The sequence below is a fragment of the Lichenostomus cassidix genome, chromosome 3, assembly GCF_008360975.1.
Source record: "Lichenostomus cassidix isolate B80296 chromosome 3, HeHo_3.0, whole genome shotgun sequence".
Lineage (NCBI taxonomy): Eukaryota > Metazoa > Chordata > Aves > Passeriformes > Meliphagidae > Lichenostomus > Lichenostomus cassidix.
Window position 1 is genome coordinate 110,328,048 of NC_139483.1, and position 14,157 is coordinate 110,342,204.

Here is a 14,157-nt window from a genome sequence, read left to right on the forward strand (position 1 = left end):
CTTATCCCAACTGTTCTATGTAACAAAAATTACAGATTTTCTGCAAAATCCTGCTCTTCAATTGCTACAAGAAATACACAAGACACTAATTCCCACAGTTCATGACATTAACTTTGATTGATACAGTATTTTGTACTTTGGCTGACCTTTCCTTCCTTCCTCACAGGCGAAATGGGGGAAAAAAAAAAAGGGGGAGAGGTGGAGCAATTGGCCAATCCTATCAAGGCACAGATCAAGGGCATGGTGAACACTGAGATTCTCCACAGTCATTAAAATTCCTATATCCTGTTCTTATAAGGAGACAAAAAAAAAATAAAAAAGACCAGACAAAGGCACAACAGGAATCTATTCTCTTGACAGTGATTTAATAACAAAAGAAAATGTTCTGAGCCACTCTCATTACTGCTTGGAAACTTTAATCTTGTGGACTTAGTTCCTGTTCATGGAAACCTTCAGATCCCTTTAAAAGCTACAGAAAGGGAAGGGAATATTTGTAGTTTAATTATACATTTAAACACTTTGGAGAGTCAGAGGCACTTTGGAAGAGTGTTGTGATGTCCAGATGAAGAGTTCCACGAGGAACACAAGGCCATGTACTGAACATCAGGGGAGTCACCATATTCACCACAAGGCTGGAGCTCCTCTGCCCTGGAGCCAGGCTGGGAGAGCTGGGAGTGTTCAGCTGGAGAAGAGAAGGATCCAGGGAGAGCTCAGAGTTCCTGCCAGTGCCTAAAGGGGCTCCAGGAGAGCTGGAGAGGGACTTGGGACAAGGGATGGAGGGACAGGACACAGGGAATGGCTTCAAACTGCCAGAGGGCAGGGATGGATGGGATTTTGGGAAGGAATTCTTCCCTGTGAGAGTGGTGAGGCCCTGGCACAGGTTTCCCAGAGAAGCTGTGGCTGCCCCTGGATCCCTGGAAGTGTCCAAGGCCAGGCTGGACAGGGCTTGGAGCAACCTGGGATGGTGGAAGGTGTCTCTGCCCATGGCAGGAGGGTGGGATGAGCTGAGCTTTAAGGTCTCTTCCAACCCAAAATCCTTCCAGGATTCCAGGAACATGCTGATAGTTTGTCACAGGACATTCCTCTGTATTTTTAGGGAAGGGCAAATCTGAGAAGCCAAGAATCCCATATTAGATTATTTCTCCATTGCCATTACCAGCTCCTGAAAAATGCCAGTCAGGTTTCCCATTGTTGCCTTTAATGATGAAGAGTTGATGCACAAATACATAAAATTAACCCCTCATCACACAGCCAAACCCTCCCCACACCTTTCCATCCCTAAAGGAAGAACATCCCAACCACCACCCTGCTCTGGGCTTGTGGAATTAACTTGGGAAATCACCAGCTGACCACAGGAACAGGAGGTAACAGAGCAAGAAATTAATTTTGCCTTTCTCCTCTCTCTCCCATCAGCTATTCAGAAGCTTTCCAGGTGACCTTTGGAAGCCAAGACATTTTAAGGAGAACTGGAAATCCTATATGGAAGAATCAGTCAAAAGACTAATTTTTATGCAAGAAGCACCACTTTTCCTCAGAAAAAACATGGATTTGCTGCTTAGGAGATGTGAAACAACTTCACAGCCAACTATTTTATGTAACTCAGAGCAGAAACAAAGCCTATGTGGCCCATTTTTACATCGAATTGTTAATGATTAAGAAATGTGATTTGTGCACAAGAGAAAACGCCTCTGAACGATGAGAATCGACAAGATTATAAATTGCTTTAACTCACTATATCTCAGCCTTCTCACTAATGCCATATCATAACCAGACATGTTTTATTTTTCCTTACATTCCAGTCACTGAAGATAAACAAAGGAAACAACTCCAAGCAAACCCAAATGACCTGCTCAGATGTGAACAGCCTGAACCACGAGCCTAAAAACACCCCAGTTTTTAAGAAAATCATCATTAGCTGCGGATTTTATACAGTAATTGTACATCCCCAGTTTATGAATAACAACAGCAGAGTTCTTCCCTTCTGATTTCAGTGCCACTTGAGCTATGCAGATTTCTAAAAGCTTATGAATATACAGAGCAACAGAATTGTTCTGAACATCTGTAAGCAAAATATGAAAAGATGTTTGGTACTGAATGAACATCCTGGGTTGTCTAATGCTGGCCAAAAATGGTGCATTTATGTATTAGGGGAACGCACTGAAAATAGCTCCAAATCCTGCACACCCTCCAGAAGGCCTTGCCAGATTGTCCTCTGTGTGGCTGTCACCAGAACATGGAAAAACAATTTTCCATTCCATTCTATTCAATTTTTATTCCCTTCCCTTCCACCATAAAATGGAAAAAAGAATTTTCCATTTCATTCCATCCATTCAAATTTGATTTCCTTTTCCTTTTCCTTTCCTTTCCCTTTCCCTTTCCCTTTCCCTTTCCCTTTCCCTTCCCTTCCACCATAAAATGGATAAAGAATTTTCCATTCCATTCCATCCATTCAAATTTAATTTCCTTTTCCTTTTCCTTGCCTGACCTGCCATTCCTCTTTTTATTTTTATTTTTATTTTTATTTTTATTTCTAATCTATTCCATTCCATTTGATTCCATTCTATTCCATTTCGTTTTGTTCCACCTTCAGACATCCCTTTTCCCAATTTTCAGTCTTTCCAGCAAGTTTCTGTCCTTTTGGCTGCCTTGCAGCACCTCTGCACGGTGGTTCAAGTGTCCATTATTTGTTTCAGTGATTTTTCACACCCTTTCCACCAAGCCCATGTGAGAATTTGTCACTAAAAAGAAGCCCCAGTGTCAGCATTTGGCATAAAAAATGTTAACAAGAAAATAAACCAAAGGAAAAGTTCCAAATGAGTCCAGGAAAGCCAGGATTAATTTCACCAGCAGCATTAGTTGGCTGCCAGGGGTTCTGTGTTTCAGAACACAGAGAGAAACTGTGCTGAGTTCTTGTACTGAAGAATGAAAAATAAATGCAAGGCTTTGGCCTAGAAATTACAGGATGCTGTGCACTAAACTGTGGGGAAAATTAACAGATTATTCATTATAACAGAGTATTTGTTCATACATTGATTCATTAATTATTAGGACACAGCAATGGGATGGGCATCCCTAAATTTCAGTGCAGATTAGGATGTAAAGCCAACCCCAAATCTCCTCAGTCACTGCAGTCACTCTTTCAATTCTTTGCTGTCATGCATAATTCAGGATTCCACTCCCAATCCTTAAAAACCAAAGAGGGAAGACTCACCTGAGCACACCTCTTTGTAGGTAGGATTTGGGGTATGTCCTCCTGCATAACCCACTTGGGTGGAGTAGACTCCCTTCTGCCTCCAGAACTTCCTCTCAGCTCCCCAGAAACATCCCATACCTGAACAGGGCACAAAATACACATTGTGAGGTCAAAATCTGCCAATACTCAATCACTCATTTGCATGTTAATTGGTACAGGGCATGGAGGAAGGAACATCTATAGGCAGCACCTGGTGGTCAAGTGTTTTCCAAGTTTATTTATAGGGTAACTATACAGAGAAATCCATTCTGCATGAGAGCACGACTCAAACACAGCTTGATTTATGCTTCTGAATATCAATTCATCACAGAGGACAAACCTTGGGAGGGTTCAAAGGCCCAGACAAGGAGAATTCTCATGCACACACCAAAAAAAAAAAGTTCCTTACAAGGCAATTGTGCTGTTTGTGCAGCACCATTTTTACCTGAGTTGATTAGGAAGCTGTCAAAACACAATAATTTGTATTAATGGCAAACAGTTATTTAATTTTCTGCTTTCAGGCAGAGGTGGCAGCAATAATGGATTATATTAGATGTTATATAAGGGGGAAAATGCTTCAGTTTAACAATTTGTACACAGAGATATTTGATGTTCAGACAAGATTTTTGTAGTCATTCACCCCCGTGGCCAATTATCAAAGGACATCAGCCTGTTTTAGGGTGTAAATTAAAAACTCTCCTGTTTAAAGGAATTAAGGAACAAACACCACCAACACTGGCAATTCTCTGATGACTTAGGTAAATAAATGTTTAAGGGAATATTTCTTAGGTTATTTGTTTAGAGTGTCATGGAGACTTCAGTATTATCAAGCACAAGCAATGAATTTTCCTTTTCAATGATAAAATTCTGTTATTATTCCCTATCTAAATCCGCTGAAAGAAAAGCAGTAAAAACAAACTAAATATTAAATACACTCAGAAATCAGTGGTCCATGAGGAGTTTTTTACCAGTTACACTGCAGTTAAGACAGGTTAAAAAGTTACAGAAATGATCCTTCAAAGTACAACCACAAGAACAGAGCAATCCCTCCTCCAACCTTGATGGCTCACAATGTTCTTTCTACGAACCTTCAGAGATTAACTTCAAATTTAAGTTTTAATGCACCAAAAAGTACAGAACTGAGGTTTCTACTTCTAATTCAGATGCTTAAGCAAGACTGAGGAATTAAGAGCCAAGTGCTGCTCCTGGAGATCCTGGAAAGAGGCAGAAACCTCCTGAGGACAATTCCCACAGAAGATAAAAATTGATGATGAAATTGCAGTTATTGTCCCTTGATTACAGAGAGAACAAGAGCTGTTAGACTTGGGTTCCTCAGCAAAATCAGCTCCAAACCCTGTCTAGCCTGGCCTTGGATACTTCCAGGCATCCAGGGGCAGCCACAGCTTCTCTGGGAATTCTATTCAAGCGCCTCACCACCCTCACAGGGAACAATTCCTTCCCAATATCCCATCCATCCCTGCCCTGTGGCAGTGGGAAGCCATTCCGTGTCCTGTCCCTCCATCCCTTGTCCCAAGTCCCTCTCCAGCTCTCCTGGAGCCCCTTCAGGCACTGGCAGGAGCTCTGAGCTCTCCCTGGATCCTTCTCTTCTCCAGGTGAACACCCCCAGCTCTCCCAGCCTGGCTCCAGAGCAGAGCAGCCATTGGAATTCCCATGGAATTAGGCACACTCAAGCTGTATGGATGATTTAACTTGCTTTGGGGGGTCTTTCTTAGATCCCAAGCCTGCATCTGCATGAGAAACATGGAAAACAAACTTCTGCCCCAGCCTAGTACTTCAGGGCTGTGCATTCTGAATATTCCAAGGGAAGTTTTGCCTAAAATCCCAGCTGTCCCTGCAGCAGGTGAGGCCGAGGCTCTCACAGGAAGGACTAAGTAGCCAATTTATCAATTTATCACTGGCTGGTCAAAAATGCTGAGGGATGGCCAGAGAGGAACTTCATCCATGCCAAGGAACAGGACAGACCCACATTTTTTTCCACATCATATCCCTAGATCAGTACCTGAGTGTGAATGAGCAACCCAAGATTAAGGAGACAACCCAAACTCAGGTTTGAGTTCAGATATAGACCTAACTTCAAATACAAAGCAGCAATGCTTATTCTTAGTGTTTTATTTCAAGGATTTTAATGCTCAATAAATCCCTAATGGTGCTGTTGAAATTCCTAATCAGCAGGGCCATGGTCACTGACCTGATCAATAACTGTTATTTGGGATTTTCTCTCATTGATAATCCTCTCTGACCTCTCTTTCCAGGGCAGTGGTGGAGTCCCCATCTCTGGAGGGATTTCAAAGCTGTGCAGATGTGGCACTTGGGGACATGGCTCAGTGGTGGCCTTGGCAGTGCTGGGGAATGGCTGAACATCATCTTGAAGGGCTTTTCCAACCTAAACCATCCTGTTACTCCATGGATTTGACCAGTGCCCTGTGTATTTCTCATAGATTCTCCCACTTTTCCCTCTTCCAGCTGATGCCTGAGCTCATTGTTGCCACCCTTTCCCAGAGAGAGAGAGGGATTTTATTCTGCTGGAGAACTGCTCTCATCATTTCTCAAGTGTGCTGCCACCTCACACAAACAATAAATCCTCCCATCCCCGAGAACAGATAAAATTGAAATCTTTGTCATAATAAAACAACCTGCTGGTAAAGAGACATCATTTACAACAATCCAGCACTAAATTGCTTTCCCCAGCGTTAATCCATTCAGCTGATGTTTGTTATTCTGCTAAAGTGGTGCCACGTTCGACAGAGAAATTGTCATAAGGAGAGAAATATTAACAATAAAATCCCACATCATATTCCAGAATTAGACACGTGAGCTCATGGAGTGCCTGTTTTCCAGAGCACTGCCTGCCTCAAGCTGTGGTTAACATGGACAATTATTACCAAAACAGGGAAATCATTTCAGTTCAAGATTTTGCATGGTCTTGTAGTGGGAAAAAAAAAAAAAAAAAAAAAAAAAGTTTACTTCCCTTATTTATTACTCCTTTAGAAAGGAAACTGAAGGAATAAATAATTTAAATAATAAATTTAAATAATGAAATAAAACTCAGAAGAGGGGGAAACAAAGTAGTGAAAAATAGTAGGAAAAGAACCATAAAAGCCAAATAAGCCACCCATATTATAATTTGAAACTCCAAAACATGAATGTGCTTTTTAAACTATTCATGAAGTGATTTGCATAATCCCCAGGACTGGGGAAGAGAGTGCAGCTTTGGAGTTACAGAGGGAGCTTCCGGAGGCATTCCTAAGAGGAAATAAAAATAAAAAAAAGGAAATACAGGGAAATACATTCACATTCCCAGAAAAAAAAAAAAAAAAAGTCTTATTTGAACATAATGGGTATTGCAGAGGAGTGTTTAAGCACTGAAGATATTTGTCACTTTTTAATTGCTAATTTGCAAAACAAGAACTATTCTTTTAGTGATGGGTTTTGACTGTCTCTTAATTGCAATTTCTAAAGGTATTTTAAGATTTTTTTTTTCCCTGTTTCTGAACTTCAAACCCAAACAGATTCCAACAGGAATCTTTAAACATTCAATCATCCCTATGAAAAATATTAATCAAACAATTGGGGAATAAATTATAGCATCTATATTCCTTTCCAGCATCCACATCCATTTTCTCCAGCTATTCTCTTTATGGATCCATATTCCTATAGATCCTCTGAACAAGGCATTTTGTCACCAAGGACCCTGTGTTTCCATAGGCAACCCGGTAATTTGCATATTCCTAATAAATACTCAGCATAAGCTGAAATATTCTTCTAAAATAATGAAAGTGAAGTGCGACTCTGATAAAAAAAATGAGCACCCCATTCTTAGAGATAAAAAAATGTTGAAATATTCCAAGACAAATGGAGCAGAATTGAACCCCAGGTGTTTGCAGGGATGAGCAGCTTTATGGATTACCCACATTGACCAGATCTCCAATGGCTGCACAGGAGCTCCAACAGTCAGGGATTCATTTATTTGCCTAAATAGAGACATTTGGGATCATGTGAGATGCCTGAGGATATCCAAGACATCTGTGTGCACAAGGCTGACATAAATGACACACAATTTGGGAGAGAAAGGGCAGGGAAAATGCCCCTGGACATGGCAAATGGAACTCATGGAATCACAGAATGGTTTGGGTGGAAGGGACATTAAAGCTCAGCCCATTCCACCCCCTGCCATGGTCAGGGACACCTCCCACTATCCCAGGTTGCTCCAAGCCCTGTCCAGCCTGGCCTTGGACACTTCCAGGGATCCAGAGGCAGCCACAGCTTCTCTGGGTAACCTCTGCCAGGGCCTCACCACCCTCACAGGGAAGAATTCCTACCCAATATCCCATCTATCCCTGCCCCCTGTCACTTTGAAGCCATTCCCTGTGTCCTGTCCCTCCAACCCTTGTCCCAAGTCCCTCTCCAGCTCTCCTGGAGCCCCTTTAGGCACTGGCAGGAGCTCTGAGGTCTCCCTGGATCCCTCTCTTCTCCAGGTGAACACCCCCAGCTCTCCCAGCCTGGCTCCAGAGCAGAGGAGCTCCAGCCCTCAGAACATCTCCAGCCCTCAGAACATCTCCATGGCCTCCTCTGGACTCACTCCAGCAGCTCCCATCCCTCTGATGTTGGGGATCCCAGAGCTCCAGGTGGGTCTCACCAGAGCATCCCATTTGCATGTTTTAAGGCAGGAGAAACCAGTCCTTACTCTGGAAACTGACATCACAAAACCCTGAGAGTCTCTGATTCTGAAGCTGAATCTGATCTCCCAAAATTCAGTGATTTGTGTCTGAAAGTTGCCTCTTTCTCATCCACATCCATAAAAAATGACCAACCTGATGAGCTCAGTAGGAGACTCTGTGCTGCAGCATAAACTTGATGAATCCCAGGCAAAACTACTAATCCCAAAGTTATCTAACCTCATATTAATGTTCACAGCTTGCAATATTGTTAATTCCTTTCTTCTGTGAACTGTGTGCAGTAGCCATCACAGAGCACCAAAAAGCAGATTGGAAAACTTCTTTCACAATTATTCAACATTCCAGACATTTTCCCCAATCCCACAATGAACTCCATGATCCTCAAAGGAAACTTTCCTCACCTTGGTTCTGATCCCTTCTCCAGTGCCTGTTCCTATCATATCTTTGAGTGATCCTTGCTCTCCACACAGATTCCCTGTCGTAAATTCCTGTTTACGATGCCATTATGCAAATGAGCACAAGCAGTAAATTTGCATCAGAAGGGTATTCCTGATCCAAACTCCAGCCTCACAAGCTGCACCCATTCTGTGCTAATTAACATCCATTAACTCCGGAGCTCTGTGGAAGCATCGGGGACTCTCAGCCTCCCAGTTATTCCATTTATTTAAAGAACCTCACAGCGGGTGCATTGTCTTCTATACTGGCCAATTTTCCTTTTTTATAATGTACACATATACAAGATTTTCATTTGGAGAACACTTTTTAATGCCTTTTGCCCTTTATCTTTGAGGAATATCCTTCTCTACTGGCACCAGGTGCAGACACACCTGACTCCCCACCGACCTTTCCCTCCTGCCAGCTTCATTTCCAAGCCTTCCCTCTCCTTGCTTTCCCAGCAGTCCAACAGGACATCCAGAAGACTCCTTTTTTTTTTTGTCATATTTTGAAGAATGAATGCATTATTTCCTTGGCATGCCAAGCCTCTCCTGGCCCGTTGCCTGCCATCCCTACACCCACACTCCAAGGCACTTTTCCATGCAGCAGATTAAGGAGTTGTTCCCATGCCAGCAATGCTTCGCCGCCGAAGATGAACTGCAAAGGACACAGATCCTGCTCCTCCTTCTGTTAGCAGGATTTCGGGATATATTCCACCAGTTTTGGGGTGGAGGGGGGAAAATGTCAACTTTAAATATAATAAAACGTGCTGGGAGAACAAAGAGCAGAGTCCTGGAAAACTCTTCCCAACGTCTGGAGGAGAGGAAGGAGCAGGACAGGATTTTTCCAGACAGAGGAGCCTCTCCTGCCAGGCTGTGCTCTGAATCCCTGGGAGCAGTGGCTGTGCCAGCTGCTCTGATGCCACAGGATCCAGCCACAGGCTGCTCTATACATTGAGGCAGGGAAGGACAGCCAAGAGCACATCCCACCGGCTACCTCAGAGCTTCCTGCCCGAGCCAGCATCTCCGGGAGCTGGAGGCACAGCTGCCAGGATCCTGCTTCCCTTGGCCAGCACAGGACTTGGCCCAGATTTTGAATACGATTGATTTCATTCCCTCTATAAAATCTGGAGAAGGAAATGCTCAGCTGCTTTGAACTGAATTTTTCTTTTCTTTTTTTCTTTTTTTTTTTCTCCCACCCCCCCAGGTTGGAAGGAATAAATTGAGCCTCGGCGAGTTCCATCCCTATAGAATAATGCTCATTCCATACATTTCAGCCAAATGCCGAGTGTGATTGGCATTTTCCTCCTTAAAAAACTGTGGAGAGCAGTTGGTACAGCTGATTGATTGAAGTCAGTCCAAGTACTGATATTTCTGAGCACGGAGCCAAAGGGATATTGATGCTCTGTGCTCTGAAATTGTGAAGACCATTAATTCTTAGAAGTTCTCGGGCTGAAGAGGTGACCTTGGCTTCACCATGGAAGGTCAGGACGAGACCTTGGTGGACACCATTGTGTTTCCTCCCCGAAAGAGAAGATGGGCTAGTAGGTGGCAAGGAAGCTGTGATGGGAATCTGCAGATCTCTGTGGTGGACCTGTTAGAGACAGTCCAGAGGAATCCATGGAGATGCTCCCAGGGCTGGAAACCTTCTCTGGTTTCCCAGAGAAGCTGTGGCTGCCCCTGGATCCCTGGAAGTGTCCAAGGTCAGGCTGGACAGGGCTTGGATCAGCCTGGGATAGTGGAAGATGTCCCTGCCCATGGCAGGGGTGGCACTGGATGAGCTTTAAGATCCCTTCCAACCCATTCTGAGAGTTCATGATCTCCCTGTTTGGATAATCAGATAAAAACATCTCGGGAACCCAGGAGAACATCCAGCATATCCAGTCTACACACACAGGATGTTCACCTGGTTACAATAATTTTTCTTGACTTTATGTAACTCCATAGCACCAGATTCCCAAAAGATTTACTTTTCTTCTCCAGAGGGAAATACTCCAGTCTTTGAGTCCTTTGGCTTCACTGTGATTGAGAACACAAATCCAGGAGGAAAGTGGAACTCAAATCCCTTGGGAAGTGAGCAGATACAGCTTCATTCAACACTTTGATACTGTCTGTGCACTTATACAACTCTTAATGAGGGCTTGAAAATCTAAAACGATCAAAGCCATGTCCTCAAGATAAAAATACAGCATGAAACTACCCCAGAGCCTTTGTTCTGAATTTTTTCAAGTTCCTGTTGAGGATCTGGAAAGAATTCCAGAGTCAGATTGAAATGCACTCTCATCTTTTGCACAGCACTGCGATACGTAGGGAGCTTTGGCAGCCATCTGGATCCATACAGGATTAATGTTATCAATCAGGATTTAAAACAAAATTCTACCATTGATACCCTCAGGGGTTTAACATCCAGCAGCCCCAGAATATCTGAGCAATCACAGAATATTTGAGATCACTGGGAAACAATCAGCTAAGAAATGGTTGGGAGGAATAGGGGAAAAAAACGGTGAAACAGAGAACGAGTTGAGCTGAAAGAAATAAAACTGCTGATGACAGATGGCATTAAGAGGATGATCTTCCTCGATGAGCGTTGGCTCTAATGCTCCAACAGGGTTGATAAATATGTTGAACAGCTTGCCTGGGGCAAGTCAAACAAAGCCCTGGGCAAGAAATTTAAAATGCAGTTTGCCTAACAGAGCAACTAAAGAGGAATTTCTTGGCTCACCGTTTTGCCAAGACGTGTTCTGTTCACGCTGCATGAATTCCCAGGGAAACTGTTGGGTTTGCTTCTTTTTTTTTTTTTTTTTTTTCCATAGGAGAAGCAGAAGCCTCATGTTCATTCAAATTAACAAATGCCCAGGAAATTGGTTCCTGCCTGTGGCTGCTGACGTTGGACGCGGGCGTGGGCACGTGTTTGTGTACGGATGGATGTTTGGATAAAAGCTGCACAACAGATTATTGCAAAAGGAAAAGCAGATTATCATCAGAGGGAAGGAATATTTTACTGTCAAGAGAAAAACTGCCATGTTTTCAGCACGGGAAATGTGTCAGAAGGATGACTTTGGAAAAAAACCCTCGAAGACAACAGCACTCAAGCTGGGAAAAGCAATGGGGAGATACAGAAAACGACTGCAAAATGTGTTTATCAAACCCATCCTAAAGCATGTTACAAGTTATAAATAATACAAACTCAACAGGATTTAAACAAAGCTGAAGCCAATATCAAGAATGGTAATAAGGCACAAAGCACAGTTGCTCTGAACTTCTCAGGCAGAACATGAGAATTTTCATTTTTTCCTGTTTCAATGCAATTTTGAGCTTAACCAGCAGAGAGCAGGGACAGACCCAAGTCAGTGAATCCCAACGCTTTCCAGGGGGGCCTTATTCATTGCCTCCATATCCTTTCCCACCCAGTAAGCAGGAATATTTAAACCATTTTTATCCTGAAGATCAACAGAGCTCTTGTCTGGTTACTCCAGGCAATAAAATTCCATCATCAAAATTCTCTGTTGGAAAACTTGCCTCTAATTCCCTGAAATTGGAAGCTACATCCCAGCCAAAAAATCATTTACGGTGATCTGAAAGGTTCTCATCAACCACTGGGAGGAGAATATGGAAAAGCAGCAGAGGCCAAAGTTTGTGACCTTTTGAGAGCTGGCCCAGAATGTCCCTGTGCCCGTGACAATCCCCACGCTTGGCAGAGCCAGGAGGACAATGGTGCACCTCAAATTCCACCCGTGATCTGCCCCTGATCCCTCCAGATGTTCACCTTGGGTCTAAACAACCAGGATGCAAATAATCCACTTCTCAGGAAGAGAAGTAGAACTTGTGAAAGTGAAAAAAGCCAAGAAAATCTGCAGCTCTTCCCTCTCTTTTTCCATAGTCTTGGGATATGGACGTTGTTTCCAGTCACTGATAAAATCATTTTGCATGCAATAATTAAGCCTCCCATGAACTATAAGATATTCAATATTATTTAAATACTCCACAACTGAGGTATGAGTGGTCCCAAAGCAAAACAAAGAATCCTTTTTTGGAAAAATACCAAAGGATCCCAACTAATAAGTCTTTGTTAAAATTTCCTTTCATGCCTTGACTGTGACTTTCAATGGTTGGACTCGATGATCTGAAAGGTCTTTTCCACCTTTCATGATTCTATGATTCAATGTCCATTGAGTAAGAGAAACACCACTTGATAAAACTCTATATTTTCTGATTTTTTCCTTTCCATATTTTGCTTGGTTTGTATTGTTCAGTAAAACTTGGGATGAGTCAAGGGAATGATCAAAGCCCCAAGGCTGCCAGAGCACCAGGATTGTTTGCACAATGCTCTCAAGGATGCACAGGGTGAGATTTTTGGGATGTCCTGTGCCAGGCCAAGAGTTCCATCAATGATCCTGGTGGGTCCCTTCCAACTCAGGATATTCTATGATTCTCTGAAGATAAGGCATGAGAAAATAGGAATCAAAAATGTTTAACAATAAATAGAGAATTCATCCAAAAAACAGTTCAATGTCTTACTCCTGAAGATTTCCATTTTAAAAAAATTATTTGGCCTTTGATCATGGAAACATCACAAAACCCCAGAACTGTCTGGGTTGGAAGGGACCTTAAAGCTGATCTCATTCCACCCTTTTCCCCTAGACCAGGTCAAGGTCCAGTCTAATCCATAGATTAGATCGAGTTTCATTCATGAAAATGAACTAAAATCTGCCTGCTTGGCTTTGTATAAATAATCAATCCCATTATATTTAGACAGGTGGAGCGCTGGGAAAAGCAAGATGAGCAGGAGGCTTTAGGAATTCAAGGCTGAACTCAGACTGTAAAAGATTTTCTCTCTGAAGCTGATTTCCATCCTTAGTGATGTTGCTATTTTCAAACCCACAGCACATTAAACCTTTGCCACAGATTTGAATTTCACTGGGCTGGGTTCTGGGTAAAAACACAGAAGAAAAGAGAAAAAACATCCCCAGAAGTTGAGTTTTTCTATTTACAGGGTCATTCATATTCCTACGTTCCATAAACATCAAAGAGAACTGTCACAAATGGTAAAACTGAGGAAGGGGAAACCAATAAACACGTTTCCTTTCATGTTTGGGGATTTGGGAATGCAGCTGATTGAATGCTCATGGCTGGGATCAACTGGCAGCATTTTCCATGAACAACTGACTGACATCCAAAACAACATTGCACCACAAATGGATCTGACCTGCAGGGAAGAAGAGCTATTCACAAAGCAGGAACAATCTGTCCTTAAGTGCGAAATGTTGGGATTAAAATTGCATCTGTTTCATGTCCAATCCATTAAAGAGTCATCTTGAGGAGTAGTGTAGGCACCTGGTGTTTCTTTGTGACAAAAATGATTCCTGAAGTGTCCCAAGGGCACAGAAAAACGTGTCCAAGTTTATGGTCAAAAATCTGATTCCTTCAACTATTTATTTACTCTTTCTAATTTCTCTCACAGAAGAAATTATTTGAAAAATGAAGATGTGATTAATAAAAGCAACAGAAGGTCTTAGCACAGCCTTGAATTGTTCAAAAATGGAATAGAATGGGTTGGAAGGGAAAATAAAGCTCAACCCATCCCACACCCTGCCATGAGCAGAGACACCTTCCATTATCCCAGGTTGCTCCAAGCCCTGTCCAGCCTGGCCTTGGACACTTCCAGGGATCCAGGGGCAGCCACAGCTTCTCTGGGCAACCTGTGCCAGGGCCTCATCACCCTCACAGGGAAGGAGTCCTTCCTAATATCCAATTTAAACCTACTCTCTGTCAGTTTGGAGCCATTCCCTCTTGT

General features: G+C 42.8%; 1 protein-coding gene across 1 annotated transcript in view; it reads right to left on the reverse strand.

Annotated features, from left to right (window-relative positions):
• Positions 1–14,157, reverse strand: part of MSRA (methionine sulfoxide reductase A) — a 227,513-nt gene that overhangs the window by 120,718 nt on the left and 92,638 nt on the right. Inside the window, exon 3 of the mRNA XM_085057156.1 lies at positions 3,212–3,331. Within this exon, the coding sequence (XP_084913282.1) occupies positions 3,212–3,331 (120 nt within the window). The remainder of the gene's footprint in view (positions 1–3,211; positions 3,332–14,157) is intronic.